Source organism: Balearica regulorum, chromosome 20 (assembly GCF_011004875.1).
Source record: "Balearica regulorum gibbericeps isolate bBalReg1 chromosome 20, bBalReg1.pri, whole genome shotgun sequence".
Classification (NCBI taxonomy): domain Eukaryota; kingdom Metazoa; phylum Chordata; class Aves; order Gruiformes; family Gruidae; genus Balearica; species Balearica regulorum.
This window is the reverse complement of record NC_046203.1, coordinates 9,249,337-9,271,437: the sequence shown is the minus strand read 5'-3', so window position 1 is coordinate 9,271,437 and position 22,101 is coordinate 9,249,337. Positions and strand designations below refer to the sequence as shown.

Sequence of the window (22,101 nt, the reverse complement as noted above, 5' to 3'; positions counted from 1 at the left end):
CATTTACTGTCTCTTTGTAGGGATGGCTGTGAGCCATATCGAAATGGATACGAATTTTATCACCGATTTCATTCCAAGTCCCCCCTGTTGACAATCCCTGCTTCCGCCTAATAAAGCCAACAGAAAGTTGACTTTCAGATAGATCCCTGTCAACAAATAGGAGATGCTAAGCTGTGGAGCAGCTGAGCATGTGTTGTCCCTACCACCAAAGGGAAAGGAGATGGCCCAGCGTGGGATGGCCGGGAGAGTAAATTCACAGTCCCGCTGTCCTGACTGAGGATCCAAAATAACTTCTGCCTGAGGAGCACAGCGCCCTTCGCAAAGCAGGGCTGAAATAAATTGTGCAATGGGAGATGGTTAAAATTTGCATAGCTGATTATGATAATTGATGACTCAATCCATACTTACTTGAGTATCTGAGAGAGTACAGTGTGTTATGCACAAATTGTTTGCCTAAAACTTCTGTCCTTTTCTAGGTGCGTTTCATCATTAAGATTTTTTTTTCCCTTTCTTTTTGAGTGGGCAGTGTTCCTTAAAGCAGAACGGTGAATTCTGAATAATAAGCAACTTACTGGGATGAATAACCACACATTCTGGGTCATACACGGTTCCCAGTTTTGTGACCCCAAGGAATGTAGGGCTGCACTGTGTGAGTTGCATCCTCAGCTGATACAAATCAGCTTAATGTTATGGAAGATATTAGAATTACTCCAGTCTACATCAGCTTAAACCCTGATCTTGTGAATGTTTTAGCAAAAATATTTGTGAATCAGGTTTTCACTGGGTTTTCCTGTTCAACCACATCTGCTGATAGTACTTTATTGACAGTAGCTGGTATTAGGTGTATTGTCTAGGTGAAGCAATGTTGGCGTTGGGCAGTGAAGTGGCTTTCTCAATGCCATGCCATGCCATCTGACGGTATGGAGCCATAAGATGTTCCAGTTCAGAAAGAGCCATCCACTGGTGCCAAAGCTGCCAGGTATCAAATCCAGCTTCCCTTGTGAAAAGGATTCAGGGCATGTTCTTTTCTGTATGTTCATAACCCACCCCTTTTCCAGGCATGTAATGATCTGGGCTGTGATACAGCTCCAAAAGCAGGTCCTTGCATACTTAGCGAAGCCATGCTTTGCAGAGATGCTCTGTCTGATGTTCTCAGAGCCTGGGACTTTGCCCTCTCCTCTAATCACCAGTAAGCCCAAGGCCTTTGCAATCCTGAAGATACTACAAGTTCAAGCAATAAATCCACGGTAGGAGAGCAGAAATAGATCTGAAATCTCCCGAGGCCAGTTTCTCTTCTCTAACCACTAAGCAACACGTATTTCCTTTTGTCAGGGTTTGATCCAGTTGTAGTGCAGAGGGGGGAAAAAAGAAAGATGTAGCTGAGCGTGATTTCACAGGATGCTGTCGTTTTGTGTTGGATGGCGGACTCACAGATGCCGTTAGCCCAAACCTACAGAAGGTCACCGTCAGAAAACACTCTTGTCAGTGCTGTGAAAAGAGGGTTAAGTGGAACTGAATTCTAAGTCTTATTGCTTTTAATATAGTTGAATAAGCAGCTCATTCAGCTGTTACTAAGTTGGTGTGTTTTCCTGTTTTCCTGGCCTCCTAGAGAAGTGGGATCAGCATGTGATCTGTGTGCGGAAGGAAGAGTCCTGGTGCAATACGCCTTCAGCGCCTCTTCCCCGATGCCCTGCGATCCCTCGGGGCACTGGAGCCCGCGGGAAGCAGAAGGTGAGTCACAGGGCTGGGGACAAAGACATGGCAGGGGAGACCTTGGGCCAGAGCAAAAGGAGAGCCACAGAGACTGGGAAAATCTGGGAGAGAGTGACTGATTATACCTGTATGTAGCATGAACAAAACTAGAGGACAAATGAATACACGGTGCCCTGAAGTAATGCCACTGGCTGAAATACCTGTGTTGTGGCCCCCGTGTCCTGACCCTGCCCATGAATTAAATGAATTCCGGGAGCTGAACCTGAATTTCAGAAAGCAGCGGAGTGCCAAGAAATGCTGACCATTCACATCTGCCAGATGAATTCCTCAGGGGAGCTGTTTATTCCTTCTAGTCCAACTCCAAAAGTAAAGAATGGCATGCTGTTTATTTGGGCCTGATTTCTGCTGCCTTCACTTGCATTGAATCGTAACGGGTTGCACCAGCAGACAGGCTGAAAGGAGATTGCCCTTTGGGCAAGTACTCTGCAGCAGGAACGCAGGTGACTACATCAAGCCCAGTCTAGTTCAGGGTGTTTTTCAAGTCATACTCACTCCTCCTCTCCAGAGCACGTTGGAGGGAGAATGGTGTGCTGGCTGTACAATGCCATTAGATCTCCATCATTAACTCTCCTCCATATGTACTTTCCATTACCTAAATAGGTGGATATGGTAGAGCATATTTAAGATTATACCAGGCAGAGGTCAGTAATCACAGTTTATGGTTTGGAAGGAACAGAATATTATTTCAATCTGTCCATCATGAGCTCTTCCTTCGGGAGCAGCACACTGGGCGCAGACTTCCCTGTAAACACACAGGTGGGCTCAGTAAACTCAAAGACCAATCCCTGGATTTTGCAAACTTATTATACAAATACCTCCTTACATTAAGGGCTTCTCTGTCCTGCAGCTAGAGTATGTGGGAGTTATTCTACAAGGAAGATTATTTGTAAGCTAATATGGTGATATACGCAGTGCTGGTGTCCTAAGGTCAACACGTGCAGCAAGCTACGTCCGTGCTGTGCGCTGGGACGAGATTATGTGGGCAAGTGTCCTCTGTCCCGTGTGCCCATCTCTCAGGGTGGGGGCCCAACAGAGGTTGTGGTTCATTCCGGCTCAGCCCCCCAGTTTGGACGTCCACAGGCCAAGGCTGCCAGGCACAGTGCAGGGGGCACCTGCCCCTTGGGTGGATGTTGTTCAAGAGCTTCAACCTCTTCAACCTGGGAAGCAGCGCTCCAGCTACGGGTGTGACTGGATTATCAAGTAAACACGATTAGCGAAGTTTGGATCACTTGCAGTAGTAGTGGAGGGTGGAAGGTGGAATTTCCACTTAGCCAAAGATGACAAGACTTTGAAACCTGGTTTCGTTTGGAACAAAACTTGAAACTTTTGAAATTCTCCATGAAGGAAAATTAAAAACAAAAAGTGTTTGAGGCCAGCCAAAATGTTTTGTTTAGCTCATATAATTCTTCTTTCATGAACTTCGGTTAGATTATGGCATTTGAAAACATCCCCTTTTACTATATAATCTAGGGCAAAAGCAACTTTTAATATCAAAATGAAAAGGATTTCAAAATGCAAAAGTGAAATGATTTCTTCCAAAAATGTCAAAACACAATGTTCCAATATTGTTAGAACTTTCTTCCTATTTCCTCTTCCAGAATAAAATTTTGGCCAAATAAACCCAATTTTGCAAAGTGTTTTGATTTTGAAAGAACTGCATATTCCATTGAGATACGCAGTTCCGTCAAAATTTCTCCAACGAGCTCTGATTTGAAAACTTCTAGATCTCACACGTCTTGCCAGCGGCATCATTCCTAGAGAAACTAAGCTACTCTAAGATTTATTACTCGGCTGCATTTTGCATTTAATTTCCTCTACTTAGAGTGTGTGCCTGCATGTTCTTAACTATGAAGGGTGCAGTCTGATCCTTATCTGTCTCATTCAATTGCTGTTGTGCCATTGCTCTGAAAAGAAAATTTGGGAATCCTATCGTCTTACTACGTTAATAAGTTGTCTCCACTTTAGGGTAGAAAATATACCAAGTGTATGGTATTTGTTGCTCTGTAATTTTCTGTCATCACTACCACACTCCCTGACGTTCAGGATCTCTGCCTATTTGCACTTGGTCTGAGTTACAAATAGCACAGTTAGATCATTGTCTGGCTTCTTTAATTGTCTATCTGCGAGTACTCAAGCATGCAAGCTTTAAATTCACTTTCTGCAAGCGTTCATGTGTGTAAATCTCCACTGCTTGAATGTTCATGGAAAGTGAATACAAAAGAGGCAGAAGCATGGCCAAAATGAACTCATTTTAAAATTTGAGACGACACTCATGGAAAATGTTTCGTAGTACTCATCCAGCTTCTTACCAGAAAACCACATTTCTCACGTGTCTCTGAAGCAGCTCTGAACCTGGTTGGTCTGATTTCATTTTCCGGAGGTCTCATAGCATCGTTAGGCTGCGCAGTTATCCCAGGTAGCTGACACCACCTGTGGTCCTTGACTACGTGTGAGCCGTGCTCATTGCAAAACTCTGCCCTGGGGACTGTGTCTTCCCCAGTGCCCTGCTTGTGCCCGAGCGTGGTGGGGTACAACCCCCCCGGGCTGGGATATTTTGTGATTCTTTCTCAGCCAGTTGTGCCCCTTGCATGAGTGGCTGTTTGCTCCTCGGCAGCAGTTGTGGGAAGGCAGTTCTGATTTACTCTTTGCCTTCACCACGGAGCAAGAAAGCTCTAACCTACCTGGATTCTCACCAGCAACACCAGCTAGATAAACAAACCTTACAGCACCTCCACAACTTGGTCAAAGGGGTTTTTTATGTATGAAAGGTGATTTTGGATCAAACCCAAGTACCTTTGCTTACTGTGCAATATATGCATATATCAGTCAATCCTACTGCCTGGCTCACTATTAACAAAAAGAAGTGTGAGAATAAAAACTTGCTCTTGCTGCTGTAGGCTGCTGTAGTGCCCTGCCTTTCCCAGTAGCCAATATTTCACTCGAGAGATTCATTCTGTATTTGCAAGTGGAATTGTCTCAGTTGGACATGAGAGTCCCACTGGATGGTCCCTTTGTCTTGACCGCTTAAGAAAGGTGGCAGATGAGTTGTAGTTGTGACAGTGGCTGCATCCTGAGAAGCTGCTGATCCCAGCTGGCCTTGCTGTACAAGTGTGTCAAGTCTCTCTTTGTGTGCTGGGGCGACGGAGTGCCATTCATCCCAGCCACTTCACTTATACTGCGGGGCACACCAGGCTGTGGCTGACGTTTTCGGGGGAAGCCTCCCTCCCAGCCTACCATCCTTGCTCTCTAACCAGGAGATGGGGTTTGGCTTTTCCTCACAAACTTCACATTCTGTTTGTGTTAGGCAAGGCATGATGTTCTATAACTGACCTTGCTGATGATCTCGTAAGCTTAAGGATTTCAGAACCTGAGTGCACAGGGGCAGAATGACTGCTACACCATTACTTTTCATATACAAATGTTTATAATTTTCATAGTATTTGCCCATCTCTAGAAATCTAGAGTTACATGGAATAAGGTTTCCATCCTCTTCCACAATTAAATGAATGTTTCTTACCCAGGTCTAAGTGTCTGATGACATTTAAGAAAGGGACTCTCTACCTCTACTGAGGTTTTCAATCTATGGAAGGCTACAATCAAGCTCCCATTTTGGGGTAATGATCTGCATTAATCTCCCTGGATGCTGAATTCAATTCATCTAATTCTGGGGATCATGCCCTGACCTACCAAAACATGTAGATTTATTCACTATTTAAGTCTTACAGAGGTCTTGAACTGGCAGAGGTGAATTTGCAGGAACCCAAGTGGAGACCACTTTTGAAAACATACTAGGCTGTGAGCCATTAATCAGCAACGTGTTCCTATCTGTGAGGAGGCAGTGATAAGATTCACAACTCTTTCCAAAGCTCTCTGAGATACTAGGGTTAAAAACCACCTTCTTAGAGCTGCAGTCAGGAGCTCACTGTAAGCCTGCGAGAAAGTCATCGGAGAGCCCGGCCAAGCGCATGTGGACGGCAGCGAATGTTGTGAGATAACGTGAGTCGAGTGGGGTATTGGCTACTCAGAAATGATTCTACACAGCACTTGCAAGCTTGCCAGGGGGAAAAACTAGAGTGTGTTAAATGGAACTCTGGCTTTCTTCAAAATATTTTGCTGCTGTGGTATCTCCAGATGCTGAGGTTAGTGGCGTTCCCGCTGCTCTGTGGCATGCGAGGAGGAGAGGAGGGCTATGGGATATGTGCGGGTGAGGGAGAAGCGTTGAAAGTTGAGCATCTGCAGGACAATTGCATTGGATCGCGGGGAGGACTGCCTGAGATACTGGGAAATCTATTCTGCATCTGGGCTCATTTGATATGAACAGGAGAATTCCCTCTGTTGTTTATCCTTGACAAAAAAGACACATTTCTAACACTTCATTGGATCACAGACAATAAGAATAACCTTCACACATTGCCCTTTTCTCTTTAAATTAGTAGTGATGTCCTGTTTGTTCATGTTTGCCCAGTGCTTTATCTTGCTTTCTTCCTTGGTTGCAAACAGCTGTTCTCTCTGTTTTTTTTTCTCTGTCTTCTCCATTTCTCTCCTCTTACCTTTCGTTATCTTTACTTTTCCCTTTCTTCTTTTTTGTACTTCATCTTCTCCCTGTCCTGCTTGCTCCCTTTTCGTGTGATTTTTTGGGAAGGAAGAGGGAATTTATAGCTCTCACTGGATTCTGTTACTAACTGTTCCACCCATCTGACCTCTCTGGATCTTGCAGTCCATGACTGTGCCAAATTGTAATGTTACCATAGTATTTGGGAACCCAGCAAGCATTGTGGCTTTCATTAGTTTTTAGTAATACCTCCCATGTAGTCGAACGTAGCCAACGGTGAGAAATGTACAAGTACAAGTGCCTGTTGTTTCATCACGGCGAGCACAAAGAGCCAGCTCAGACCTGTGTTCCGTGTGCCTCTGAAAAAAAGGGTCTTGCAGAACGTGCTAGATTAACCTGTAAGTGGCGTAGGAGTTGGCCCTCAACAGCACAGCACAACAGCTTCTTGGAATCACCAAAAGCTCTTTCTTTGCCTTTGTTAGAGATAAGAAGTTTGTATTTTAGAGTGACAAGCAAGGGAGTGAGTTCACAGAGGTGAACTGAAGGCAAAGTGACTGTTTATTGGCTAAAGTACTGAGTGGAATGGGTGCAAAATACCGTTGTTTGGCACAGGGGAAGGCAGGCACTAGAAATAGGAAATGCAGGACCAGACGCACTGCACAGTATGTGTTGTGTGAGTCCAGTCCAGCTGAGCACTTAAACTGGGTTTGCATCTCTCACCTGGCCAGGAGTCGTTGATGTTCTATTCCTCCTCTCCATGCTGGCAATGCCTGCTCTGCTCAAGTAAATAACGAGTTTCCAGGACAGATATGCTCTGCTGCCACCAGTTTATCTGTCAAGACTGATGCCAATGATAACCCATGTTTTCTAACTTCTTTTGTGCCCTGTCTTTGCTTCCTTCTTTCTTTCCAGGGCACCCTGATGTTGAGCAACCTTGTAAATCCAGTGTCAGAACATGGAGTCCCAACTCGGCAGTCAACCAACACACGGTGCCCCCCGCCTGTCCCGAGCCTCAGGGCTGCTACCTGCAGCTGGAGTTTCGTTATCCCCTGACTCCAGAGTCCCTCACAGTCTGGGTGACATTTGTTTCCCCGGACTGGGATTCCAGCGGAGCAGTGAATGACATCAAGTTGCTCACCATCAGCGGGAAGAATATTTCTCTCGGGCCGCAGAACGTCTTCTGTGACATCCCATTGACCATAAAGCTGGATGCAGGACAAGTGGGCGAGGAGGTGTATGGGATCCAGATCTACACTCTGGATGAGCACCTGGAAATTGATGCTGCCATGCTGAGCTCCGTTCCCCACAGCACACTGTGCGCAGACTGCAAACCCATCCAGTACAAAGTGGTTCGGGACCCTCCTTTCCAGTCTGGATCTCCAGTTGTCATCTCCAACCTCAGCAGGAGATTTGTTGACACGTAAGTACTTCTTTCCAGAGAGCTGAATAGACTTGTTCAGAGAAAAGCAATAACCTGTTCTTCTCATCCTGTTAATGTCCAGCATCACAACTGATTGTTAGGATTTTGAACTAGATAAATGTACCAAGTATTACCAAGAGAGGATGTTCTCATAGTTTCTCTCTGGAACCAGGAGCGTGGGATTTCATGGACAGTTTTTGAGAAATTTCCAGGCTAGTTGTGCAGAGACATGAAATTCAGGCTTTCCTTAAGCAGAAAGGATATTGCAAACTACCTGAGGTATGACAAGTTAAATGTTTAAGGTAACCTAAATGAGGACCTCTGGAGTAATGTGGTCATCATTTTTTTAGAAATCTTTTGAAAGTAATATTTTGATAGAGGAGACAGAATGGCTTTCAGTGCTGCAGCACCAATTAACTGCTAAAGAAAGGATGCAAAAAGTACACTTGCATGTTCAGGTACATAAATGTATTTCAGCCACTTTCATTTTCTGCTTTCGTGTGTCACTGAAACAAGTTGTGTTGGAGCGGCATTGCTCTAAGATAGCAAACACACCAAACGCGCCAGTTTGTTGTGGGGACTGAGTTTCATCCCAGATGCAGTTACACTCATCTAGTCAAGGAATGCATGATTGTTGAGGAAAGTCCAACTTCAAAATATTTAACAATTTCAAGGAGATCCATGATCTACCCGTAGGCATTCTACAGCAGCAAGAAAAACATCTTTTGCATAACATGATTCCCTGGAAATGATTCACTCATCTGTGGGAACAACATGAAGCTCTTATGAAAAATGAACACCAGATAAAAGGAAACCTGCTAAGAAAACTGCACTCTAATTTAGAAAAGATTATCTAATTAGTACAGCTAATATCAAGGAAGCATACATCATTATGGTCTTCTAAAGCATATTTAAATATAATAAAAATGATTAATTAACAATTCAGTAATCATGAGCTGCCATCCCTTTCATGGCCCAATTATACAGCTTAGAAGATGCAAACTGTCCCTACGGGTTTAAAAATTCAAGGTAACTAACAATAGTGAATATAAAAACAAAACCCAGGACATCACTGAGGTTTCTCATGTGCTGAAAGTTAAGCATGTGCTTAAGTGCTTTCTTGGGTTGTACCCTTGTTCCAACAATTGCTGGCACTTAAACATGAGATGAATATTGACATATTGGAAACATGGAAAATGGTGAATTTTCCCATGGTTTTGCTGTGAAAGCATTTTTGCCTGAAACCTGGCCCACTCTCGTTGGAAAATGGGACTGGTTTGGTTTGAAATATTTGCATACCTTAGCACAAGTTCCCACAGAAACAGGTCCAGTTTTGAGTTCATAACAAAATGTGAAAAAAAAAAACAAAACCAAAACCAAAACAAAACTGGTATTCTGAGCTCTAGTCCCTGGTCTTTTATTATGATCTTGTGAGTGACTTCTAGCTTATAGCCAGCTGTAGTGAAAGGGTGCTCTAATAATTAAATCTATAGCCAGGGATTAATGACAGTTTTCCTGTGCGTCACTGAATAAATCACATGGGTAATATTACTCTACCTGTCTGAATGTCTCACCTAGTTACATCGCCAGCTAAGAATCAGACATAAAATTTATGTTAGTCTTTGTGGGCTCTACCTGTGATCAGTAGCCAGAAGCGGATGCTCCTGGAGGCTGGCACGGCCAACCCAACCAAAGTCTCTAGTGTGGCTGGCCTCAGGTTGTCTCTGTCTTTCCAGAGCGTACAGGAAAAATCCTGCCAGTGAGCTTCGATGATATGATTGGAAAACTAAAATGAAGTTTTCTAGTCACTGGGTGAGGAGTCAAAGATGGAAATTCTTAAGCGCTTGTAGTTGCTTTTGATTCGGGATTTCAGCATGTGTTTGAAATCTTGAAAAGCGGGATGATTTTTTGATCCTAACATGCCTATGTGCACAGCACTGATCCATATCCTCTGGTGATGGGGGTCATGCAGATTCGTAGGCTGATGCTGTATGTCCAGGCTGCTGCTGGGCCATATCTTGAGACGCAGCAAACTTGCTGAAACTCTGCATAGAGTTGTGGTTATGTCGTGGAGGCAAAGGCAGGATGAATTTTGTATTAGCACCTTGTGCAAAGAGTAGCCACAGTCCTTGTACTCCATAAGCAGGAAGGAGGGAAGATGCTTTAGGGAAGTCGGGGACAGAGGTGTTGCGCTGTGCTCCTGTATATATGTATGTAGAGAGGTAAGTGCAATCTCTCTCGACCTGTTTGCATCTGCCTGTTTGTCTCATTCTGTACAGCTGGAAGTCAGCATATCTGTGCAGCCAGACTTTGCAGCCCCTTTATCTCTCTGTAAGCCCCAAGCCAGTTACCCCTCCTTTATGCTTTTGCATGTTTTCCATATTAAATAAAATTACACCCCCACATGTTCTATGGCAGGTTATTTTGAAGGCAGTGGCATATCTTTACTCTTGCCTCCTCTGACCTTGATCTTCACATTCTCTTTTTCTCCCAAAGAAAATATTTGCTTGCACTGTTATCTGTGAGCAAGATCCTTTCCCCAGGTGTGGCGATGCTGAAAGAAAAATTAATTTCTCCTACCTTCTTCCCGTCAAAGAGAGGGAACTTCTCTTTAAGCTGAGCAGAGAGATAGCCTTTAATGGATAGCCCTTGCCTAGTCAGCACTGGGTGCACCACAGAGGAGAGTAAATAGCTAGAACAGTGGAAACCTTTTATTAAGAAATGCAAAATAACGCCAGACCTTCTGTTCTAAAGCTTGAATTTTAATCTCAGCTCTTGGCTCAAGCTGAGGCTAACAATCATTTCTAAGGGACAGGACCTTATCCTTGGACCTTACAGAAACCAGGTGAGATACACTCAATTCCACTGAGTATGATCAGCCGGAATTGCTGGTATCCGTGATACAAAATGAGAGTCAGAGCCTAGGAAGAGAGCAGAAAGCTAAATAAATCAGTGGGGGGAAAAAAGAGGTCAGGCCAGGTGCAGCACAGAACTGCTGAGTCTTCACACCGCAGCGAGTGATAAGGAAGGAGCCTCATCTGCAAGTCTCAAAGTCTCAGCTCACAATTTAATCCAAAATTCAGGTTGTGTTCATACGTAGAGGGTTTCATTCTGGCTGTTCTCTAGAAACAATGTGCAAGATAGTCACAATGGTGAATGTGGTAATTGCTTTGCCCTCGCTTTGCCCTTACTGTAGTGTTTTTACGCTCACATCGTTGCAGTTGGAAAGTAATCATTGTTCTTGCATTCACTTCTAGCAAGCACTGGTTTTTTTAAAGAGCTCAGTGAGAAGGGAGTGCCCACAATGAGATGCTCTCCTGAGGATGTCACAGGTACAGTCAAGTGTCAATCTGGGGTGAGCAGCCCGTGTTCTCCATTACACTCTCAGTAACCACATTTGCGAGCAGTGGGCAGCAGGGTGTGCTGGAAAGATCTGCTCTCTCCCCTCTAGCAGGCCAAGCCGAGAGACACTGACGTTAGTTTTGGAAAGTTGTTGGAATGACTGGAAAAGTTTCTAAAGAATTGGAAATTTTTCCAACTTTTCTGCCACAGAAAAGGTTTGTAGGAAACCTCAATATGTGGTGGATGACAATGGATTGTGTCATCTTTATGGAGTTAACCTGTAGGCTTTTTTCAAGACAAAGGCATTGACTGAAATAACCTTAGAAAGAATCCCAGCACAAAGCCCTGGGACGAGGTTTTGCAGAGTTGAGCATCACTGAGAAGCAAGTATGCTGTCCTGTGATATATTCATCTGAGCTATTCCTACACTAACTAGAGCTTGAGCACCTAAGTGGCACCTAGAGATACTGCATTCATACTTGAAAAAGAAAGAAGAGAGACTACGAGACAAACTTGCATTTTCTCAGATAGGGAATATGTTTTTCTTCTCAGTTTTGGCTATTTTAACCTATGTTCTATGGCTAACCCTTTTCTGTTGCTCATAATAGTTGGAGGGGACTGGTCGTCATCTGTGTACAGTTATTGTTTAAGTAAGTACAATATTTTAAAATATTTTGTTAGAATCGGGAGTTCCTGTAATCTCCATGTCATTTACTGTGTTTTAATTCTGCCCCTGTGACGGTGGAGTGCAGGTCTCACTCAGGCTTGGAGTGATTGCAGAATGACTGAGAAATTACCGTCGTCAAGATTGCAGGTAGTTGGAGGGCTGCTGTGGCATTGTTCATGGGTCTTTAGGGTTTCATGTACTTTAGCATTGTACTTTATGCAAAACAATTGTTTGTTTCAAAATTTGCATTATTGATGCATTTGCCATTTGTTACTGGTATCCAGTCAGAAGGGCATATGGTAAGTGACTTGTCAGAAACCCCAGACAATGAGTAGTTGAAGGAGATGGAAAACAGTTCTTAGTCTGAAAGTTCCTACAAATATGACCAAGCAGAGAGGCTGGAGAATCAGCAGTGGCTATTGATAATGAGCAATAATTCATTACAGCCAATTATTGGCATGCCTTTTAGCGCCTGAACTCAACAGGAAGGTTGCATTTACAGGACGCAGGCCCAGCTGAACAGAGGACTGGAAAAATACATATATCACAATGATGATATGTAAGCCTAAGTCCCTGCTGAATGCAACACTAAAATTTCATGGCAACATCTGTCCTTATTATGGCATTCCTTCCTTCATCTTGAAGATCTATTTCTCTATTTTCTGAAGGTCTACCAGCCAGAGGAATGTATGATCTAAAGCAGCTGAAATGAATTGCCAGATCCATCTGTCATGAAGATAATTAACACCATATTTCCACCCAAACAAGATACAGATCGCTGAGTGGATGTTCTCCCGACACCAAAAGCTGAAGTCCATATTATCACCATCTTCTGCTCACCCCTCCTCCACAGTTACCATGCCAAACCTCTCTTGATATGCCAGGAAATAACTGGGGAGTATCTAAGATAGGACTGAAATGTTAAGAAAGCACTTTGCATGCCTAGATTTATCTGCAAGACCTGCTAGGTTCTCCGTGCAATATCGGCATGCTACACATCTGGATTCCCAACAGGCTTTAGAACTGTATATGGTATTCCAGATGTCCTTGTGCACGAATACTTACCCAGCCACCCTGGAAATGCCTTGCCCTGATGCGTGCAAGGACCTCGTAGGCTTTTTTTTGTGGATACATCCCACTGATGGTACATAGTTGTCTTGCAATTGACTAAATACAACCAACTGCTTCTTCCCCTCTCGCTTGCAATGAAGAGCTCCCAGCTTATTCTGAATTTCTTGATCCTATATGCATAATACTGTCTTATACCAACCTATACACCACTTTGAGACATCCAGTCCTGTAAATTAGTCGTTTCTACATTATAACTCCATCCTTTTCTGCATTGACTGAGCCTATTTACCAATTCTGTGTTGTCTGCAGACACTTGGACTTTTGTGGTCAGATCTTTATTTGCAGGAAATGTTTGTTAGTTAACCTCAAAGTGATAACTGAAAGACAAATTTCCATTTCATTCAAATGTCTCTTTCAATCCAACCTATTACAGCTACTAGAAGTAAATGCAAAATAGTGTCATCTCTTGTTGAGTCCCTAAGTATTTGATGCCTGCTCTCACGCCTAGCAATACCAGAGACCTGCCATTATTAAAAGCATTTGTTCTTTAGTCTACATCTAGGAGGTTTCTTTCCCATAATTATGCAACTCTCCGTATTATTTCTCTCTAGTAATACATTAGAGGTCCCTATCTGTATCCATACGAAACTTCACAGCTCATCTCCAGTAAAAACACTTTTACCAAGCTTCAACAGGAACAGATTTACTCTTATTCACGCTTTCTTGCTTGTTCCTGAGAGCTTCCCTATCATTAGTTTGCAGTGCTGCATGGACAAAGCTATTTTGAGCTTTCCCAAGAAGCAAACACTCTTCCGTCCCACCAGGTTTCTCTTACCCCTGTAATTTCCAGTTTCAGGTACAGTACTAACACTGCTAGTTCTTGCCTAGTTCTTCATCCAGAGTCCTTGCATTTACGTTTCAGTCGTTCCTTTTTGACCCTTGCTTCCCAGCTGGATTAGCGGCCGTGCTGTCACTGTCCAAAAGCCTTCGTGTGTCAGTGAAGAGCTCTGAGTGTATCAGAGCTGCTTGTGGTCAGTTTTGGCAAAGTCATGAAGTTTAATATTCAGCTGGTGTAGGACCGTGTAGCAGTCCCGGAGCTCAGCAGAAGTGCTGGCGATCCCCTAGCAAGCATTGTCTGTCTTCATGCCTCTCTGAGGCCCTCTCTAGCCCTGGCTGCAGTGTCAGCTCCTTCCTCGTGCAGCCAGTATTGATTGCCCTGTTTCTGCTTAATGATCCTGGAAATTTCCTTTGATGAAAGAACAGAAAAATATGGAACGATTGCCTGTCCCACACCTTCCCTTCCAACAGCGGGAAACTGGTCGTAGACTCGTGTGACCCTAACAGAGGTGAAGGGCTGGTAGGAAGGAGAGTCCTCCACCCAGCAGCATCTTCACCGCCAGCATCCCCCTGGGGCAATTCTCTCCTTTCCCAGACAGCATGGCCTCCCCTCTGGTTTGCACAGCAGTGTGGGGCTGGGACGGGGCAGGGAGGCAGCAGGGGTGACTGATTCTGCTCCCTGTGCCAGACAGGAGCCTGTTCCCCTGCTCTATGCCGAGGGCTCGGGAAGCCAGGAAGAGGAAAACTGTTTCTTTTCCATCTACTGCGTCTTTCCTTCACATATGTTGTGCTGCTAAATACCGAGGTAGCGGTTGTTATTATTTATAGCTACCAGTAGCGTGCTGGGTGTTTTACAGAAGAAATACACCAGGTGCCTTCTTTCAAAGAGCTCACAATTAAATGTTAGAGGCTAGCAGTGCTGCTGCTCTCAGGGATTATACATCTCCGCTTGGCTGATGTGACTTGACAGCTGGAAGCCACATTCTGATGGCTTTCCTTCTTTCTGGCTTTCTTCATTAAAGGTGCCAGGTTATCTTTGCGAAAGAATAAAACCTGCTTCCTGACCCCACACACAGAACAGATAGAGCAATTTTTTCCCTTACCACCCTCTGCCAAACTGCCTTAACCCTGCCCTGGAGAAGAGAAAGAACAATTTGACGGTCTGTGCCCATTCAGTAGGCAGCTTTTCTGCTAAGCCTGTGCAAAGATGCCATTTGGTGCCAGCTGTAGTGATAGATTTGTGATTCTTCGCTGTTGCGGTTTCTTATGTAACGCTGTAACTATAGCTGGCACTTGGCAAAATCCGTAGCTCCTGTTCTGGCTCGGCCGCACATGATGCAAGAATAAGGTAGTAAGGGCGGGTTTCTATCTTTGTGGGTTTGTGATCCTGAGACGGGGCAACCCAGAGGAGTTTTTCAGCCTGGGTGTATCTTGGAAGGGTGGCATTGCTCTGAATGACCCCCAGCTGCCTCTCTCAAAGAAATGACTCGAGAGCATGGGAAGAGCCAGGGAAGAGGGGAGTGGCCCCATTTGGGGAATGACACTTTGCTTCGGGATCGGCTGTGCCAGCTCATTTCCAGCCAGGGACCCCCCAAGGACTGCTGCTACCTTGGATTCACATCTCCAGTGTACCTCTTGGGCGATACGCAGAGGCTGGAGAGAGATCAGACCCATAGATTACAGCTTAGCCATATGCAAGTGTCCCTGAAAAAGTGATCTTTAATGGCTGTCCTATTATTAACCACATAGATACTATTAGAAATAGATATATTTAATCACTCCCAGCCAGGGTGGAATTTGAACTCGCGACCTAGAAGTAGTAGCAGAGTTTTCAGCTGCAGGGAAAAAAAATGAAGGTCAAACAGGACTTTTCCTGCTGGGCAAAATAATTTATTGCAGGTGAAACAGTCTCAGATATGTGGTAAATTAGGCTGTGCATTATCTCATGGATAATAATTTCTCTCTGATGTTTGCCTTCTTGTGTGCATCTTTATTTTGGGCTCTAAATAAGATAAGAAGCACCAGAAATCTCCCAGGAATAACAAATGCATTTTCTTTGCTTGATTGAGGAAAGAAATATTGGACAGACATGTGTTATGCAACAATTTAAAAATAACTCTCTTGTAAAACTTGGAGTGAGCCTCAAATACCGCAGGAGAAGCAGAAATGTGTTACCTACCTTTTTATCAGCAGTGTCAGCCAGTACAGCTTTTTTCAGCTACTTTTACTGAACTATTGGCCTGATCATTTCCTGGGCATTTGATTTTAATATATTTTCCTAGGAAATACATTCCAAGTCTCTGTTAAATTTGGAGCTACACTGAAACAGGAAAAGGATTTGAAAACAACGCGGCAGTAAGACTAAAATACCTGGACTGTCCTTAATACCTTGTTGGATACAGCGACGGACAAGACAGAAGCCCTTTAGGTGTATCATTGCATGGCCTGCAATGCACTGAGCACCCTGCGGGCCCAAGGCACCCATCGTGCCATTGCTTCACCCAAACTTGATCTTAGTCTTTCTGGCCAGGATCTTCTCAAATGTATGGTGACATTGGGCAGCTCCATGCTGATGCCCCAGTTCCAGCATTTTTCTGGAGCTTTTTGTGATAGGAGGGACAAGGTAGAAATAAAGTTCATTCTTCTCTGCAAACTGTACCCCGAAGAGGGTGCCTTGAATTGGACACCCTGAATTATCAGCCACTACTAAAAATACTGGCCCTGAGAGCTCAGTGCAGGAAACCAGATCATTTATTCACAGTGGTACAGATTTTTTTAAAATGTAAGACCAGTTGCAGATGTAATGACAATAGAGGAAATTAGCTCATGATGGGATTTTAGAAAGAGGCTAGTGGAAATATGTTCAGTAATGTTCAGTTATTAAACCATTAAAGATCCCACTGGAGACCAGCTAGTAGGATTTCTCATAATCTGAAGCGGCTTAAGGCAAAACACAGAGCCCCTAAGGAGGGAAATGACAAAATGTTCCTTTGGAATAGTCACCTCATCTCCTCACCCATCTCTCTGTGCTCTGCTGCGCGGTGTGCGTGACAGCACATACGTCTGTCTCACGCATATCCACATGTAGTATAGGCTCCCTCCTTCCTCCCAAGGAGCAGCACCCCAGGAGTGCCATGGCCCCCACGCCCTTACCCTCCAAAGTGGAGTTTCGGCAAGGAGGGATAGTAGAGGTGAAACCAGAGAAAACTGCAAACATCTGTGTTCGCTTGGGGCCCAATCTAAGCCCTACTGAAAATGCACATAATAACTTCCACTGGCTTCAGGAGCCTTTGGATCAGGCACTGCGAGCGTCCGCTCCCATGGCTCTGTTTACCATTTTGGTGGGATTACATGGAAACGGGAGGGTATTAAGTTCTGAAAATCGGGTCTTGGCTCAGGCCTGTTGAAAGGAAATCCTAGAGGTTGGGTCTGGATTCAGAGAAGCTGAAGAACATTATTCTGCCAAGTTGATGACCCTAAATTGAGAAGAGCCTTCTGCCCGCCTGGAGAGCTGAGCCTGACAAACTGGCATGGGGCTGAGGGTAGCAGCCGAAACGCTCCCAGCCCCAGTGATGAATAATCGACCTGCAAAAGTTGAGGGATGGTTGCTGGGGTCACAGACCCTGTGCAGGGTGTGCTTCAGGCACTTTCCGTGCAACGTGGTCTGAACCGGTGCTGGAGCCTGTGCAGATGCTGCTGTTGGTGGTCTTGCACGGAGAAGTCATGGCACAACCGGGATGTCGTTAACGGTGTGAGTAATCAGGCAGTGCTCATTGAGAGGCACGATGCAACAGGCAAAGGTTCGCCGGTGACGATGATGGCCTTTAAAGCAATTAACCTGTCCTAACCTGCCTGCCAGTCGTGTTACTGTTTTCTCCCTGCCGCACCAGTACACCGGAACGCTATCCTCAGATGGTGATACCGGCACTGTTCCCTTGAAATCAATAGAGAAGTGCTGGCTTCCACCAGTTGGAAATAGGGTTTTCTGTATTTCATGTCCCAGATCTTTCCTGCCTCAGCCAAACCATAACAGCCTTCCCTCCTGCAGCAGCCGCGTCTGAGCTTCATGTTGAGAAACACTCCTGTCTCTGCTTAGGGTCTGTTCGCAGCGGTGAAGAAGCAAACACGAGAGATTTTCCCCCTCCTTCCCTGCTTCTAATAGCAACCAGGTGCTCCGACACTTAACCTGTGTGCTGCCGTGAAATTGCCTGTCTAGCGCAAACACCCATGTGGGGCCCTGGGCCTCTAGGATTTACTTTATCCCAGGATTTGTAACCCAGTCTCATTTAGATCCTCCATTTGTATCATCCACCTTAAAAATTCATAATTTTTATTGTTGTTGTTGTTGTTTAAACATGAAAGTAGAAAATTGTCTGTTGACATTTAATTTTTTTTCTTTAGAGAAAAACCAAGAAATATTGTTAAGGCTTTGGCTGCAAACTTTGTTTTTTATTAAGTGTGCTACTGTGTTTTAAATTGGTACCAGGGCAAATACTTGGATGATTATATCAAAGTCTGCTGGAGTTAATCAGTTGCATATATCTATATATATATGTTTGCGTTCAGGGTGTTTAAGGTCCTAAAGAGGGCCTGGATTTCAGAGCAGAGGTGCTACAGCCAGGCGTAGTAGTCCTGCGCCACGACATCTTGTGCAGGCAAGGAGCTGGTCTGAGCAGCAAGTGCAAACGTTTGCAACTCAGAGGAACAGAGAAGCAGCAGCTCAGTTGCGGTGGGTTAAATCTGGAGTATTTTGCTGAGGTCTAAAGTTACTTGAGATTTACACCAACCTAAGAGCAGAGCTGCACACCAATTGCCTGTTTTGATTTTATGGTAATTAGGAGAGGTGGTGGTGACCGGTTTGTAGAAGTATTTCATGGAGCAAAGGATGTTTTCCTTTTCCTAATAGACTGGATCCCCCAATCTTTGACTTCAATCTGAAATACATAGGATCTCCATGGTATTGCACAAGTGTGTAGGAGGATTGGTTTAGATGTTACTAGAAATACCTTCTAGTATTGAATTTGGGCATAGTCTTGATGCCACTGCTTTGGGTGGTGAGACTCTGGGCTTCAGAGAGGAGAACCACCTCGTGGTACAAAATCTACCCCATCAAGTCTTCAGCTGAGATCATCTGTTCAGGTCGTTGGCTGCTCTGTTGTTCTTCCTCAGAAATACCCAGTTTAGATTTAAGCTGGGTTTGGGAGCAGAAATCCACTGTCCAGTCCCCACTCTCACATCCAGCCCATCAGTGTTCCTTTCGTACTTCAACTACCCTGTTTTGATTTGCTTGTAAACAAACAAATCATAAAAAAGCCGGAGGGCACAGAGCAAACCCACCATCCCTGTTGGGACCTATCTTATCATGGGTACAGAGAAGAGCCTCTCTGAGGCCGCTTCCTCGGCATTTATGTCTTCTGAGTCAGCTCAGCGTCTGAGCGAGAGGCAGGAGACTTGTTTTGAGGCCTTTGCACCTGCCCTGTCGCTGGGCTTATCCAAACAGCGAGAGCTCGGACTGCAGCTGAAAAAACAGCCCGTTGCAGGAGCTCGGGATTTTTGACGTCCTTCTTTTGTTTACAGCATCCCACCCCTCCTCTCTGCTGACTGCAGAGCCGGGCAGGAATTCTATTCATTATCTTCTGCCGTGCTTCTCATGCCATTTTTATTAAAAGAAAGAAAGGCAAGGTGAGGGGGAGCATGTGTGAGAGGAGATAAAAGAAGAAAATGGTTATATTTGTACAGTCAATGGCAATACGGGAAAAAGGATGGGACTTGGGGAGCAAACCTATTTGGGTTGTCCTAAAGCGACCTCATCCCCTGGGTTAGTCTTTATCAATTGCTTTTGGAGCACCTGAGGATGGAGGGGCCTGCAAACAGCCGGTGCCATTGCCAAGAGGTAAAACCCAGGGCAGTTTAATGACCGCTCGCTAAGCAGCAATGAAGCAGTGTTAGCTCCTCCAATGCAGAAACATTGAGCCCTGGTTCAGTGCCCAAGACCGGGAGGCTCTAAACATGTCTGAGCGATGTAGTGCTTCACTGAGTTAGTGGATATTTGGGGTGTTCCAGAACCTCTGTAAATGACATTGGGTGTTTCGGTGGCTATGAGCAGCCCAAGCTCCAGGCTGCAGAGGACGGGACAGGAGATGGCGTAGACTTTCCGCTCTTCTGTGTGTGGTTGTATTCGGTCCACCTTGAGCAGCCGATGCAGAGCATTGCAACAAGTGAAGATGCGAGGTTGCTGCTGTTTGCTACCGGCAGATTTCCTGTCTTGCTCAGCAAGGCTTCCTTGCTAGGGAAGAAGAGCAGAGGTGACAGTGTTAGAGGGAAACAGGCACGTTGCTGGCAGTCCAAGGCTCGTTCTGGGCTGTGGAGAGCTGTCCAGGAAACGTCTTTTGGCTCAAGAGTTTGGTGGCTATTTAAGGTCAAAGAAAGATGGATCCTTCATGGGCACACTTGAGGTGCAGAATTTGCCTATTTCACATGACAGTGCCTCTGACAGCCATAATTTAATTGGGGATACCTAAGACCTTGTTGTCCTGTCCTTAAATGATAGGAACACTGTCTGCTTTCATTGCTTTCTGGCCATTTATGTTTTCATAGGGCAGAAGCTGGGATCAGCCTTAAGGATATTTTCAATTTTGTTGGAAACAAGTCTTTGCTGTATAAAACCCCTCCCTGCTGTTACTTGTAGTAGGAAAAACATATATGTCATTGTAGTGGGGAGAGGGGCGCGGGACGTTTGCTTTCCCTCGGTGCTTTCACTGCATCTTGAGTGCCGCACTGTGTCTTCAGATGCTGAAGCCCTACAGTGGGCACAGCGCAGATGTGGTTGGGGCAGTGTCAGCCCTTGCAGATGTGCCGGCACTCGAGGGCATGCGTGTTGCTGCTGTAAATTCAATGATCCTTTAAACCCACCGTGATCTGAGTAGAAAACTACTTCCCAGAGGTGTAATTTTTCCTGTAAGTTTTACAGGAACACCCAAACTGAAAGCAGAGGTCCCTTGCCTGGGGGACACAGCCAGATTAACTCAACTGCCCAGCCTCCTCAGTAAAAACAGGAAAAGAATTAGAGGGGTTTATGTTTCTGACCCTGGATCCGTCACTCGCCACAGCAGACAGGAAAGTTGCCCTCGTGGTATTTCACACGGCACGTTCTAATTCCCCCTCTAAGCAGAGGGCTTGAGTCATTGCTTTTTAATAAGACTGCCTCCCCACGGGCGGAAGCTGCAGCGATCAATGCGGCTTACTCAGTTCTCGAAAAGGTCATTAAAAGACCATAGATATAAATTTAAAAGACTGTTTGTTCACATCCTTAATGTTAAAGATGTTCTTCTGTCTCACTTCCTTAAGTAGCATCGTACGAAGCTGCCATGCGTCAGACCTGCCTGACAGCAGAGTGGAAAGAGCATGTTATCGCTGTTAGTGTGCCATCAGCTCTGAGGGAAGGCAGGAGAGAAAATAAATGGTCAAAAATCACTCTTTTATCACCACTTGTAGCAGAGTTTGTCTTGCTGACAACTCCAGATACAGTCTGTAATATTGACCTTGGTGCCCCGTAACTATATAGGAGAGAATAAATTCTTTTTTTTGCTTTTTTTCCCTTTGTTACTGCATTCCTTCCTTCCTCTCTCACTATGGTACTGGATTACTGCCTTTAGTATTGCACATATCATCCCTTTAGCAGCTATATTTTTCCGAAATGTGGGTACTGTGAAGGAATGCTAAAGCTCTCAGTTGCTGCTGATATGATATATTTAACAGTTCAGGAGGATGGAAGCATCTCAAGTTCCAGTTGTTGAGACTTAAATGCCACATCCAGGCAAGTCAGCTGCAGTCGGGTTTTTGCCACTAGTTGCATCAGGCCAGGGTGAGCTGAGAGCGTGATGGCTTGAGTTTTGAGTTTCTAAGGTGGCTTTCTGGTGCTCCAGTCAAGGCACATCTCCAGCTCCAATGCCGTGATGCTGGAGGGCACCTCTGGAGCACACATGCTCCCATTTCTGATGATCTCTGGGCATGGCTGGTTTGTTGTTGCTGCCCTGGTGTGACAGCCTGGGGCCTCTCTGCTGTCCCCACTGTGGGGAGGGTTGTGGAGCTCCAGGTTGCTCTTGACCGGGCTGTCCGAAAGGGGAACCGGCATGAGGATTGGAGGATTGGCCCCGCGGCTGCAGTGTGGGACTGGAGCGCTGGCTCCCAGTCCTGACATTGCTTTAGAGGGACCATGCATCTCTAGGCGTTTGTCTTCCTTTTCCCTGTATTTTGACCTAAGACAAGGTATGACGTTCATAGCTCATGGGCTATTGTGAGCATAAATAACTTAAGAGCTATTTTGTACCTGAGCTGTGTAGAACTAAGGGATGCCAGGCTGTGCAGATACCTAAATGTAGGTGTAAGAAGTCAGGTATTTTGCTCACCTTCTATTTTAGAGAAGAAATGGCCTTTTTT

General features: G+C 45.0%; 1 protein-coding gene across 1 annotated transcript in view; it reads left to right on the top strand.

Moving 5' to 3' along the window:
- PAPPA (pappalysin 1) overlaps nucleotides 1–22,101 on the top strand; it is a 183,599-nt gene that overhangs the window by 66,984 nt on the left and 94,514 nt on the right. Inside the window, exons 6-7 of the mRNA XM_075772202.1 lie at nucleotides 1,610–1,731; nucleotides 7,238–7,745. Of these exons, the coding sequence (XP_075628317.1) occupies nucleotides 1,610–1,731; nucleotides 7,238–7,745 (630 nt within the window). The remainder of the gene's footprint in view (nucleotides 1–1,609; nucleotides 1,732–7,237; nucleotides 7,746–22,101) is intronic.